Source organism: Olea europaea, chromosome 13, assembly GCF_002742605.1.
Source record: "Olea europaea var. sylvestris chromosome 13, O_europaea_v1, whole genome shotgun sequence".
Lineage (NCBI taxonomy): Eukaryota > Viridiplantae > Streptophyta > Magnoliopsida > Lamiales > Oleaceae > Olea > Olea europaea.
In genome coordinates, this window is record NC_036249.1 from 7090874 (window position 1) to 7105420 (window position 14547).

Here is a 14547-nt window from a genome sequence, read left to right on the forward strand (position 1 = left end):
CCTCGATGACACATGGTCGAGGATTCGCAATCGTGTGACGACGCTTCTGTACGCCTGAGGTCCTCAGGATATTATGTCCTCGAGAATTCCTCTCCTTGAGCGGCTTGGGTTATGTTGATCCAATAGGATTCCTATCTACTTGGAACTCTAACTCTGGACTACTATTTCAATACTTGACCCTAATAAGGACTCTGTCTTAAGCAGAATTTTGGTATTTGTCTGATTCCTTAATCGTACATGACTCCAACGGATAAGGATACCCAGCTAGTTGAGTCCTACTAGGAGAATACCACCCACCTCTATAAATACAATAGATGGGGGCATTGTTCAGGTACATTTTCATTATTTTAGTTTATAGCCTTACGCACATAATTTCCTTTCTGACTTAAGTATTGGAGGGGCGAAGAGAACATACCTTGTTGCCTTTGTTTCAGGTACCGAAAGACTACGATCGTGCTCATTCAATATCCTCAAGCTCAGGAAATCACCAGGTACGATTTTTGGTAGCATCAGTAGCTATCTAGATTTTGGGGATAACATGCTAGAGATGTATCTATCCAAAAATTTGAACCTTCTTTCAGGCTCTAAGATTGAACTGCGAACATAGAACAAAAAACATCATGTACACAATTATTTTTTGCTCTCTTGAAGGATTATTGCTAGGAATTTGATGTAGGTGGAGGAGCTCGAATTGTTTCAATTATTTATTAGAGCCCTATAACGACTATAACTAGGCATGACCAAGATAATAGGAAAATTTTGCTTATACAACACTTAGGTCTGTACAAGCTTACAGCCCCCCACTTCATGAGGGACCCCCCCATTGTACCTCTTGCTATACGCAAGAGTGTCTTGTGTACAATAAGCACAACCCAAGATCATATACTTAACATCATATTGGTCTTCAGAGAATAAGATAATATAAAATGGGAAAATTAGGCCAAATACCCCCTAAAAATGAGAATTTTGAAAAATACTCTTAAAACTAATTGAAACATTTAATCACGTATTAAATACGCTCAAAACCCCACCCGGCCCCAAATCAAAACCCTCAATTCCAAAAACTCCCATAGTCAGTGGAAATGTTGGCGATGAAAACATTGGTGGTGGAGGTACAGCCAATGGTAGTGTCGGCAGTGGAGATGACAATGTTGGTGGTTGGGATGGACTTGCTACTGGATTTGGCGGAGGTCGTGTCGTGGGACTTGAGATGCCCGATTGGTTAAGTTGTAATCTATTGAAGATGGGGAAGTTAATGAGTGAGTTGACACAGAGCGGGATAGCAAGTCCGATTGTAGGTCTTGGATATGGCTTGGCTCGGGTGCATTGACCTAGAATTTGCTCTGGCTGGAGCCCCATTACAAGTGCATCAGAAACTGCAAAGGCGACTTTGAGAGTGGCCGCAATGATTAACTGGAATTTGAGCCTGGATTTTTTGGGATTTGAAGTGGGTTCATTTTCCAGTTGGGTTCTTCTTGATGAAGCTTCAGGATCAATTGATTTGGGCCTGCCATAATTTGAGCTTGAATTTTTTGGGATTAGAAATGGGTTCATTTTCCAGCTGGGTTCTTCTTGATGACGCTTCAGGCTCAATTGATTTGGGCCAGCCATTGCCCATTCTATTAAGCTTGAGAGAAAGAGAGAGGAATTGCATTGTGTTACGCTATGGTGGTGCTTGTGGTGGTTGGACTTGAGGTGGCTGACTGGTTGAGTTGAAAGTTGGTGAAGTTGTAGGTAGAGATGATGTTGTATGGGTGGTTGACAGAGTGTTTTGTCACTTTTTTTTTTTTTTTTTTTTTTTTTTCACTTTTTTTTTTTTTTTTGAATTTTTTTCCCTTTTTTTTAATTTTCATTTTTCAGGCTTTTTTTTCACTTTTTTTAAATTGTCACTTTCAAGTGTTTCACTTTTTATTCCGCCACATTTTTTAATACGTGTATTTTTTTTTTTTTATATGTGTCAATTGTTTGAATTCGTCAATCACTTTTTTTTAGTATTTTGTCAATTTTTTTAGTGTTTATCACTTTCTTAATTTCTATCATTTTTTTTAGTGACAAACATAATAAATGTGACATTATATGTCATTTTTAATTAAAAGTGACATAAAATTTTTAAAAGTGACGTTGTGTCACTTTTTTTAATTAAAATGTGACAATTTTTTATCATAAAAAAGTGATATTGTGCCACTTTTTTTAATTAAAAAGTGACAATTTATTATAAAAAAGTGACATTGTGTCACTTTTTAATATTACACAATATTTTTTACTTCCAAATATTTTTTCGTATGATTTTTCAAAAGATCTATAATTTTAAGAGTATTTTTGTAAGTTGCCCATATAAAATCACAATGGACTTGGAAGTGTTAAGCCAGCCGTCCAGGTTTGGGCGGCCTTACAGCTCAGCTGGGCTCGGCATGGCAGGGTCCAAGCCTATATTTTCTTTAAAATACTATTGGCTTGGCCTTGCTATGTCCACGACGTGGCTATGCGCTGTGCCAGGAGTAATTTAGGCATTCCAGGCCGGCAGGCAACAAAAGCGGCGCTAGCAAGGCCCTGTTTACACCGCCAAGTGCACATAATTTAGCTTGCATAAGAGGAGAAATAAAACTTAGAAAAGTAAGAAATGGCTGTTTGAGAAAAATGCCAAGAATTATACACCTAAAGCTGAACTCCATACAAGTTTCAGTTTTGTAGGTACAAAGTCTCAGCCAACTTGTGTACATCCTCTGTATTGAGTAAGATTGACTCGATGAAAAGAATGCTGTAACTTATATTTTCCACAAATCATTCAGGTAACTAAATGCTACAAAGAATCAGGTCCCCGGCCACATTCCATACGCACCCAATGCAATTCTTAGTTCCTGCCCAAACAGAATTCAGGAGTGATGAAAAAACAGCTAGCTTTTATTCTCACGCCAATGAGCACACCTTATCTGAAATACAATAAATCAAACTATGTTAATATCATGTAAAATTGGGCTATACTGTACAAACTGTACAAAATGTGGATCATTATTGGTAAGCCTAAAACCATCAAAATGACATACTTTGGTTTAAATCAACGCCTTGCATTTTCGTATTATTCCAGTGGCCAGGTTAAGCAATGGGGGAGAACCATTTACTTAAACTAAGGCTGCCCTGTTTCTATTTCTATTTCTTTTTTTTATTTTAAATAACACAGTTCCATAGTTTTAGAATTCTGCTGATCCCAAGTATTCCATCCTTTTTTTGCTGGTCTGTTATCTTCCTCCTTTCGTCCTTGCCTCCAAAAAAGACAAAAAGAAAGACAAACACCATCCCCACCCAAAGGAAAATATAATAGAAAAACTAATCCAGTATGGAATGCATATCACAAAGTACATAGTGATAAATAGCATAGACAGGATACAAACTGTTGAAATAACATGGTATTTGTGTATTTACCTTGGCTCGAGTAACTGCAGCACAATCGACTGTCATCTATATAAGTTGCTTGAAGACCCATCATCCATGATCCCACTGATGTATCCTCATGAGCATAAGCCTTTAAAGATACACTGCAGCGAAGGCAGCATAAAACAATATTAAAGCTCCGCAACATCCATACTTAATATGAAGACTGAAGAATCCCAACTCTTTTCGGTTTATCATGATAGGACTCGAGCTTTGATAAAAAAATGACTTTAATTATGATCTTGCACCCAAAACAATGCCATACAATTTTAAAGATGGTCATAAAATCATTGTTACAGTAATATTCATCATATGTCTGCCAAGAATGACCCATAAGCATTACTAACATTCAAGTACCTGGCAGTCTGAAAACTTGGATACTAGCTAGAAGGATTTAACTTAAAGATCTTTTGCCAATCAAAACTGTGGTTCCAACTTAAGCTTAGATAACTAACCTGTTTATGTCAATATACCGAGCCAAATTCTTTGACAGTATAAAAATAGAACCAGCTGCATGACGAAAGTACCTGAAAAAAATATTGGTGTCACTTAATAAGTTAATATACTAATTCATACAAAATTAGGATTGATGATACCCCCAAAGATTGGTTCCGCCTTCCAACCAGCCCCATAAAAAAAAGAAGAAAAAAATGAATAACTTTGAACATACACTCATCTTAAAATGAACCCGCTAGGTGCCTATGACTTCAACTGGAACACGTTAGGTGCCAATAACTTGAGGAATGTGTGTGTGCGCTTTCAAAACAAATCCTCAACCATGAAAAGAACTTTAAAAGCAACCCATATCTATTTTACACAAATGTAAATTCTGATCTGTAAATATCCCATACTTCTTATATTGGTTTACTTACGTTTTCTGATCACCAAATTTCCACCATTCAGGCTCATACCACAGTTTTCCCCTGAAATTTAAACAATATTTAGATATTTAAGATGATGACTGATAAGTGAAAGAGACTAACTTGTATCGTGAGTATTTCAAATGTAATATACAGAACTTCAAGTTGTTTAGATAGTATATGGAATAGATCACAAGTAATGCAGACACAACAACGCAAGCACATATAATACTGCATGATAATAATAGTTCAGTGGTAGTTCCTTAACAAAACCAAATTCTTTTACATGTACATAATAAATACAACAGAAGGCCTCAAAGCACTGAGAAGGAAGTGGCCAAGACTAAACCACAACCCCACTATCAAAAGGACTGACCAAATATATATAGGAACATAATATAAGTTATTACATTTTTCATCACAGTAACAGCATACATATACTACTACTAGATATAGAGAGGAGATTATATGATGACATGGTACCAAGTTCACCACGCAGGATTTCAAGATGGCTGCTAAGATGATATAAAGGTTTTCGTTAACCAAAAACAATTCACACAATTTTAAGATGGCTACCACTGGACCCAAAAAAAAAAAAAAAGGGGATGTCTCAAGGGAAGAAGGCCAGGAGGGAGTCATGTGGAGACCAATAAAAGCAAAAAAATTAACAATAACAATTACATTCCCGCATTAATTGTAGACAAGGGGAAAAACAATTGCTGACTTGTTCAGGTGCCACTGGTAGTCTAACCAGCTCTAACTACGGAAAAATAGACAATGCAAAGCAAAACTGAGTCAAAGCAAAATTATTTGTATTACTCTTCAGAAACTACTTCTCCAGACTTCATGCATCCAATATAAGCACCATCTTGACCACGTCGACTCTTGATAAGTTCAATCAACACATCTGCCAAGAGAATGGAGCATATATGAGTATATGCTATCAAGCTGTAATGTTCCCACATTAATGTGAAATTTAGAACCAGTCACAAGGATAAATACTTTCAGATGCAGGGAAGATACACAAAAAGCAGACATGTTTTAAAAAAAAATATATAAAATGTCAGCATTTACCAAAGTTAAGATCAATATTGTCATCAACTTTTATATAGAACTCCGCATCCCAAGTCTGGATTGCTGTGCTAAAGAAGAATTTTGCTTTCTTGGGCAATTCTTCTTGAGCCTCCTCATGACCATCCTAATAAAATCATAATGCAGTTTTTCAGATTTTATAATTTTCATGGCAAGTAAATGTTTGTTTTTTTTTTCCTAATAATTGAAGGAAAACCAATACTAAAGAAGAGCAGCAAGAAATAAATGACAAGAAAACCTTTTACTAGATACAAAGAGTTTAAAACACATATTAGACAACACAAATTTATGAATCAATTTTAGGCAAACAAGGATTAATAACTTACAAGAATCAAAAAATCCTTTCTCACGCGATTTTCCTCATCAATATTGTGGTCCAAGCTGTCACCGCGGTTAGGACTGCAAAATTCAAGCAACCGATTAATGTTTCATTAAGTTAAGTTGACAAATTTGGTAATTCCTCATCAGACATTGATAGTGCAGACGAGAAAAGGACAAGGAAAAAGTGTATAAAGTGGTCTTAATTAGGAAGCACAGTTTCTAAGTGGAAGGGATAACCTTCGACCAATCACAAATCGTACAATGATCCCTCTTTCTTCGAGCTTCTGTAAAGTAACACCTGAAAGCACGACGTTCACGTTCATTAATAATAAATTCAAGTTTACAATCTTCTAACCACAATCACATCTAAAGATATTATTACCATTTGAAATTGTTCCCTTTAATGCTGGCATGGTTAAACGTACATGTGAAATAGACTTTAATGACAACAAAAGTGGAGAAAATAAGAATGGTTCAAAGAAGAATAAAATGCAACAAGAATCAGTTCCATCTACAGAAAAATTGAAATTTCACAGTTATAACAGGTCTTTGTCTTTGTAAAGTGTTGGAACTGAAAGTTGGACCATGTGCAATTTTATCAAAGAATAAATACAATATTATAAGGTGTAAGGACACTCACTAATAATCAATGCAGTATCAGCTTAAAAACACTAAAATCAATCTAAGGATCAAATGCAGAAATCAGGAATTATACTGACCTTTTGATGTCATAGACCCTCTGAAAGTATTACGCCGCAACCGACTCCCAAAACCACTGTAAACTCCAATAACAGCAAGCAGTTTTTTACCAGAAGAGGAACCACTCTGCTGCACTTGGCTCTTAAGGTAACCTTGACTCTTTGCCAGTGTTAATTCCATTTCAGCTTCAACAATTCTCCTTTTCAAATCCCTAAAAGTACACAGTAAAAAACTTAAGTGCATCTTAAATAGTAAAAACTTACCCATTACAAAAGCATATTATCTAATAATCATGTAATGTAAATTGGAGATATTGAGAAATATACTTGCATCCTAGGACCATTAGTTTGTCATCCACAGTAAGCACCTGGGGCCGCTGCCAATAAGAGAGCAGAGATAATAGTTTATTAATATTTACTTATTCGTGTGTGTTTTATGTGTGGGTTTGGATGGGGGTTGTCCTTCCCAAACTCATGTTCCGCTCATAACTAAATGATTTAGTAATAAAAAGTGAAACTCAAGTTCAGCATCCAACATTTTGGGCAACCAAATTCACAATATAAATAGTAAGACTGGAAAAGTCAATTGAAAATAATTTCTCAGCATTTGAAAGATCAAAAACTCCTTTTTTTTTTTTTTTTCTCATTCCAAACATCTAGGCACATCAAAATGAATCTTAATTGTTCGTTCACCTTCGTCTAGGACCAATTCCTTTGCCCAAACACTAGTTAGCATGACCTTTATTAAATTCCTTCATTTGGCATTGCTTTAGTCTCCTTTTCACATAGCACAAGTGCTAAATCCGTCTTAATCATAAATTGGATCTGCAGTATGTGCTATGTAATGCACTTCATAAAAGATTTCCTTTTAGATCTATAGTTTATTTCCCTCTCACCTCATATTCATCTTCATTCTGTTTTGTATCACGAAACCAACATCTCATAATGCCTAAAAAATAGTACTCGAAAATCCACTATTTTCTAATATGCGACGGAGGTGGGCATTCCTATTAGCCTCATTTAGCATCTTATATCACACAATTAAAGTGTTAATTAGAAAGTCAACCAGGCTCATTCGGTCATTCACCAATTTATACGCTAAAACAACTCTTATTTGCCGTCAGCATTATTGTTTCCCTTGTGGAAAATTTTCAACAGAAACAGTGTTTTCAATTTCTTTCCTCAGATACATTTCCCCCTTTTTTTCGTTTCTGTTTACCCTGTGCATCCCCACATTTTCTCAGAAAGCCCAAATAGAAACAAAAGAAAAAGAAGGAAAGTTAAAGCAACAGGGAATTCAAACCTGCAAGGAATTCTTCTTCAGTAAATTAGACAGTAGCATTCTGTTCTCTGCATCTTGCCACAACCTAATAGAAGATACAAAGAACCAGATCACGAAAAAAAAAATCAAAATCTCACTAATCAAGTTCCATCAATTCACTAACAAATATATATAACAAAAACATGCCCCTCAAAAAAACCAAGTACCGTCCGGTAACGTAGAGCCACGCGAGGCAAGAGAGAAAGGCCATAACGAGAGAGGTTTTCGAGGTGGTCTGAGAATTCTTTGATTTCGATCGCCTCTCCGATTTCGACGACGACGTCGCTGTCAATGGTAAGCTGCTCTCCATTGTTTTGCTTATTGATTGATCTACGATCGAAAAATTGCGTAGAAAGAGAGAAAGAAAACATTAAAATACAGCCGCGATGATTGTTTAAGAATTAGCTAATTGAGGAAGAACGATTAATATAACAGTCCAAAATGGAATCGAATTTGATTCATCGAAGTTGATTTGAAGAATTCTTGACTTTGGCAGAGAGTCCATATTCAGTAGCGCTGTTTGTCAATATAATTTCATATTTCGTCACAGAAGTTGTGGTGAAATTTCAAGTACATCCTTGAAATTATTTTTTACCAAATTGGTAATTGACAAACCATTGACCCTAGGTTTATGCTATATGTACAGAAGAGGGATTCTGTGGGATTCCCCCAGATTAGACACGTGAGATAAATCTCATGTAATTAAAATATTGCCAAAAATACCTTAGCCACCCCAATTATTGTATTTGGTGGGGTTTTGTGTGAACCCTATGTGTATCATTTCTTATTGACCTTCTGTTAGAGAGAATTGAAGTTAAATTGAACAATTAATTCTAACCAGACATCGCAATTACTTTCAACGCTCATTTTGTGAAACTCATGGCTCCATTTTAACAAAATAAACTTTTTAGCTCTCCAAAATAAGTATTAAGTTGCAAAGTTAAACAGATAGTTTCATGATTGCACGAAAAACGTGGCTATTGTTAACAATTGATGGTATTAAATAGACCTTCAATTTTCTTGGTGTCATGTTTCATACTATCATTTCTATTCTAGACTTAGCCAATAAAGAAGTTTTTTTTTTTTTTTTTTTTTTAGAATGTGATTAGAAAAATTTTGAATTCATGTACAAAACATTTTATTGTGAAATTACATTGTGAAAATAAGTTTGAGAGAAAAGAGTTTTGTAAAAATGATCGACAAACAGGGCTTAGTATAATAATGCCTCTTCTGATCCTGATGACTTTTTTTAACATTTGTTCGAGTCCCATTTTGGAGCTAAAATGCATTTTGGAATAGTATTTTATTGGAGAATATGTAATTGAAAAATATGGAAAAAATTTGGGTTTATATATAAAATTATTTTATGGGAGAATGTGTGGTTAAAAATGAATTTAAAAAAAAAAAAAAGAGTTTTGGAAAAATGGAAGCCAAACTTAGGCTAAATTAACTTACACATCAAACTTACACATTATACTTACCAACAAAGTGATCATATTGAAATCGTATGTCAAAGTTAGTGATTGATTTGGCAAAATAATGTCTTCAAGGATCAATTTGAAAATTTGGCACAAATTTAATGAACACGTGGAATGAAATGAACTCTTTATCTATCCATTGGATTGTGATTAGTTCGAGGAATTGTTGAACTTCCCAGCCCATTATTGAAAGGATCATGCTAGTTGTACAATTGAGATTGATAACCTCGATTGGCAATTACTCATATTGGATGGAACTCACAATAAATAAAAAAATCGTGGACCCCCTACTTGTGAGAGGTTGTCAGCAAAATTCTTATTCAAGTATTCTGGTGGGAAAATTGCTTTATCGGTCCTCAGTATATTGCCTCATTAGCATACTGGTCTGAGATCTTAAAAAGGAAACAAGTTGGTTATTCTCTTTTATCGTAGTTGCAGAATCGAATTCCTATAACAGGAACTGTGTAAACTGTCACGTAATCCTCATTAACGAAAAAAAGGACTACTATAATTTAAATGTTTCTAAACTTGATTATTGTTACAACAAGGAAGTGCATATATTAAGGAACTTTTTTCTGAATTTTAATTGTAGGAAAATATAAGCAATGTACTCATTAAAAATTGGGAGAGAGTGAATTTACTACATAAGAAGATAGTGAATTTACTCAACAGTTAGCTATGAGACAATGCGATACTAGTTCCATTAAAGAGTACATTATAACCATTGAGACCCGACTGTCAAATTAAGAACTTTAGCCGGAGATTGAGGGCACAAAAGGGACGGATCCAGGAAAATTTTTAGGACGGGATTATTATTATTATTATTATTATTATTATTATTATTATTATTATTATTTTAAACTATGAATTGGGTTGGGGGATGGGCTGTAGTCCCCTCTCCGTCCTTGATAACGAAGTCTGGTGATTAATTCCAAACGGGATTTAAGGCGTCATTCAATGCCTAAGAATGATAGAAAAAGAATTTTAAATTCACCAAAGAAATAAGCCTTTTTTTTTTTTTTTTTTGGGATACTGACATAATTGTATCTTCTTCTTTACGGAAGGGGAAGCACAGTGGGAAGAGGGTTGGATCTATAAAATTTTTCTTCCATCATATTCTCTACCTTTCCCTTGCCTTGACCCGACTTTTCCTCAACATAGTTTTGATACCCAGTAACTTGACAGTATATGGACAATTTTTAACTTCTTCTTCTTCTTCTATAATACTGTCAACTATTGTCGAGTCCACGGTCCACCTTACTAGACTAGCCATTAATTTTCCAAGTCATGTGAGCTATGATTTAAATTATCAAAACCTTTCCTGAGTCCTGTTCTTCTGCTCCGATTTCTTCATTGTTATTTCAACAAAAGGATCTGATTTTCCAATGAGACAGCTACCTTTAAAAGTATTATCATTTCATTTTCTCTTCAAATCATAAATGTGAAAAAACGATAGATTTTTCTTCAACACGATAAACATTAATGACTTATTATTCTAAAATAATTTATGCTTAATAAAATATAAAACAATTAAATTGAATGTTAACTTTTTTTGGCAAAACGAATTCAATATTTAAATGTAATAATACCGAGTCCGTCTAACCACAAGTCGTGAGCTGGAATCATCATGCCTTCATCATCTGAAAATGGGGATGGATAAAGTGGAATAAGCTAATACTTAGTAAGCAAACCTCATGCATACGATGCATTCTTATGATATGTATATTAATTATTTGAAAATAAAAAACATTTCTCAATATATATCTCAATTTCTTCAATTTCTTTAAAATTTAACATTAACATCGTGTGCTTACTTGGTGTATCATCTAATCAATCGAAATGCAGTAAATAATTATTATTTGGAACCCGATTTGTTCTACTTGTAGTATCGCAAAGTGATTAACATTAACATTTCATTAAACATTGAATATTGGTCGAGTTCACCAATCCCTCGCGCCCCATTTTCTATTCACACATTTCATGGTATAAACATATATCTCGCAATAAAAATATTCGAGATACATATCTTTTTGAAACAGTCACTTTTTTATTTCTTGAAATTTCATGTATACCTATGAATGCATTGACATATATGAAATTCTCACGAGAGGTATTTTTGACATAAAAAGTAATAATAAAAAATCAGGTTCAAGTAAGGACAACTTAAATAACACGTTTATACATTTAACAATATGACGTACGCATGAAAATAAGTAGAGGTTTATTTACCTTAGATCCTTAATAATTCATTTATTCTTTTGACTAGCAAATGAAGATGTCATTAGCTGTCGAGCCAACACGCCACGAGTCTTATATCATTGCCATTTATTTAGGAACTCGAGCATACTCTCTCTCTCTCTCTCTCTCTATATATATATATATATATATATATATATATATATATATAAAAGAACTTTAAAATGACCAACAATGTTACGTTAATCACGTCTATGAAATAGAAATAAAATTAAGATGCACCAAAAAGGAAATATATTCCTTTAAATTTCTAAACAAATTATGCTTTGAATTAGTGTAAGTTCGGGTCGACAAATAAAAAAGTTATGTAAATGAAGAGTGCAGTGAATCATCAAATAACAAAATAGAACTCATAATAACAGAGGCATTTTCGATCCAATAAAGTTTAACTAATTAAGCTTCATCGGTTTTCTTTAATCTAATTACCAACTATATCCTCTAAAAGTTAATTATTTAGGTAACTTCTTTACTCCGAGTTACGATTTATTAATTATAAATGGACTACTAATTTGAGTAGCACTGACTTAAAACAACCCCACTACTGAATCTTTTATTCTGGTCAAGAACTTAAAATGATTAAATTCTATGAATTAAATCACTAAAGGAGTTTTAACATAAAAATAATTGAAACAATGAAAAAAAAGAAAAAGAAAAAAGAAAAAAAGAAAAAAAGACATCTTATGCTATAATCCCGCTATATGTCTAAACATATAATAGATAAAATTTTCGTCTTGTTTAAATTGATCTAAAGAAGAATATGAAATGCTAAAATAAATATATTCATATGATCAGGAACATATAAGCATCAAGACCAATATCCATTTTATATAAACGACTCATGATATTTATATGTCTATTGACAATATTATTCTGAAAAGTATATTTAATAAACAATTAAAAGAAACTAACCTCATTATTTATCGAGGAATGAGTAAATATTAAATACGTGTATGTATACTTTTCTCCTTGCACCGTTCATGTTCCTTAAAGCTAATTTCGATTTGGTGTTGGAAAGATGGTTAGAACAACTTTCTTAGAGAAAGAGGGTTTGAATGATTTATGATTAAAAGAGATAATGAATGATTTTCATCTTTTAAAGAATACAACTAAAAATTATTTTCAAATTTGTAAACGGATTTGAAATTTAACTTTTTACTTAATGTATTACTATTACTTGTTATTCATTTTGTTAGTGGTCTTGGTGTTACGTGCATTTCTCATTAGTGGATTTGCAGTTTAATCAGTGGTGTTACTTGATAAGTTAGTGCACTTGTGGGTAATTAGTCAATGTGAGTGGAGGCACGACCGGATAGTGTTCCATTTCTTTGCCAACATGATGCTGCAACTTGATGTCAATTCATTTTTGTTAAGCAATTTTTAGATTCATACACTTTGCTTTCTATCTTATTCCTTCTATATTTCCCTTATATTATTTTCTACTTTCATTAATCTCTTAATTAAGTTTCTGCCTTTCATTCTTGTAAAGATAATATATGCAATGCGACTACAAAAACAATTGCCAAGAAAAACTTATTATCGATAATGATTTTTTATAGAATGAAAAAAACTTTCAAATTCAATAATTTATGTAAAAAAGCATGATTGATTCAATTAAATGGACTATGAAATCATTAGAAGTGGTTATATTACAATCACCTCATGTTAAACTGATGTTTTATCTACAAATTTTGTAGGACTCTTAACCACTACTAACTTATTATTTGTCCGTTTTCAAGTGTTCGCTTCTTATAATTTTCTTATATTCACTTTCTAAAAATGCACTTATTGAATTTATCATACAATGCCACAAAGACTGCCACCTAGAAGGCTAAACACGACGGGTACTGAAAAGTAATTCAAAAGATATAAACAGTCAACAGTCACCGACTTTATCAAATCGTTATTTCATCCATCACTAAATAACTAGAAAATTTGAGGAGCTTGCTGAAATGAACAAATAGAAATGCTAACGTGTCACATTATTATCATTAATTGATGACAAATCAATCAATATGCATAGATAAAATATGATTAACGAAAAAAGGAAAAAAGAAGTAATATTAAATAAAATTACAAATAAACAAAATAAAACATGCAAATGTTAAATTTCAATTGTATTTTTTATAAGTGCTTTTAATAGATGAAAGCGCATTTTTATGCTAATTAACGACAATAATTTTCCATTCAGAGTTTTTGTTTGCCACGTTATCGAGTCAATTGAATTTTGTAACGTTGAGTTATTGAGTGAAAGATGAAATAACGACAATAAGTTTTGTGATCATCTAAAAAAATTTTAAAAAGTTTATTTTACTAAAGATTTGATAAATTTAATGATCATTCGATTTTTATTTTATTTTTTTAAAATTTAATGGCCAACAAAAAACATGAGCCATCTGAATTTTTAACCTTTATTTCTGTCCATCTAGTTAAAAATCTAAATTAAATTTTTAACAAAGTGAAAGAAAACAAGTCAGCTCAGTTCTTTTAATTACAAATCAACTGGTATCGCCAAACGCGATTTTCGTAACCAAATTACTTTCTTTCCAGTTTCAACATTTTTCAAGGTCAAAATCGCGTTTCATTTATTTCAAGTCCAACTCTGTAGCACCATTTGTCACGGCCATTTTTTCCACCATCAATTCCACAGAATCTTCTCCTCAAACAAATTCACAAAGCATTGATTATAAATACATATACATACACATACATGCGTGTATAGCATAAACACCTACAGATATACGCAGTGATGAAACGCGATGGAGTCTCTGTAACAATTGTACTCGCTGCTGTTTTTGCGGCATCAATTTTAATTGTGTTTGTATTCGGATGTTTCACTGATAAGAAGGGAACTGGATCATTCTATGTGAATTCAGAAGAAGAGATTAAAATACCTGTCGTTGAATTGATTGCTACTCCTGCACGTACACATATTGGTGAAGCCAGAGCTGTTCTTTCCTCTGTAAATTCATCTAAATTCTATTCCACTGCACTTGTTACCGTAAGTATTACATATATATCTCCACTGTATATCTCTCCCTTTCCCTCTGTGTGTGTGTGTGTGTGTAATTGACGGATACAGAAAAAACATCACT

At 33.2% G+C, this 14547-nt stretch overlaps 1 protein-coding gene across 1 annotated transcript; it reads right to left on the bottom strand.

Annotated features, from left to right (window-relative positions):
* Positions 1-2594: 2594 nt before the first annotated feature.
* LOC111407455 (hydroxyproline O-galactosyltransferase HPGT3) lies at positions 2595-8286 on the bottom strand. The gene is made up of 12 exons (XM_023036933.1): positions 7889-8286; positions 7704-7767; positions 6728-6777; positions 6422-6612; positions 5940-6000; positions 5708-5780; positions 5364-5487; positions 5109-5196; positions 4302-4352; positions 3885-3956; positions 3421-3533; positions 2595-2930 (listed from the first exon to the last, which is right to left on the bottom strand). Exons 1-12 carry the CDS (start codon positions 8029-8031, stop codon positions 2908-2910), a joined length of 1053 nt encoding a protein of 350 aa, XP_022892701.1. The 5' UTR covers positions 8032-8286; the 3' UTR covers positions 2595-2907.
* Positions 8287-14547: the final 6261 nt, after the last annotated feature.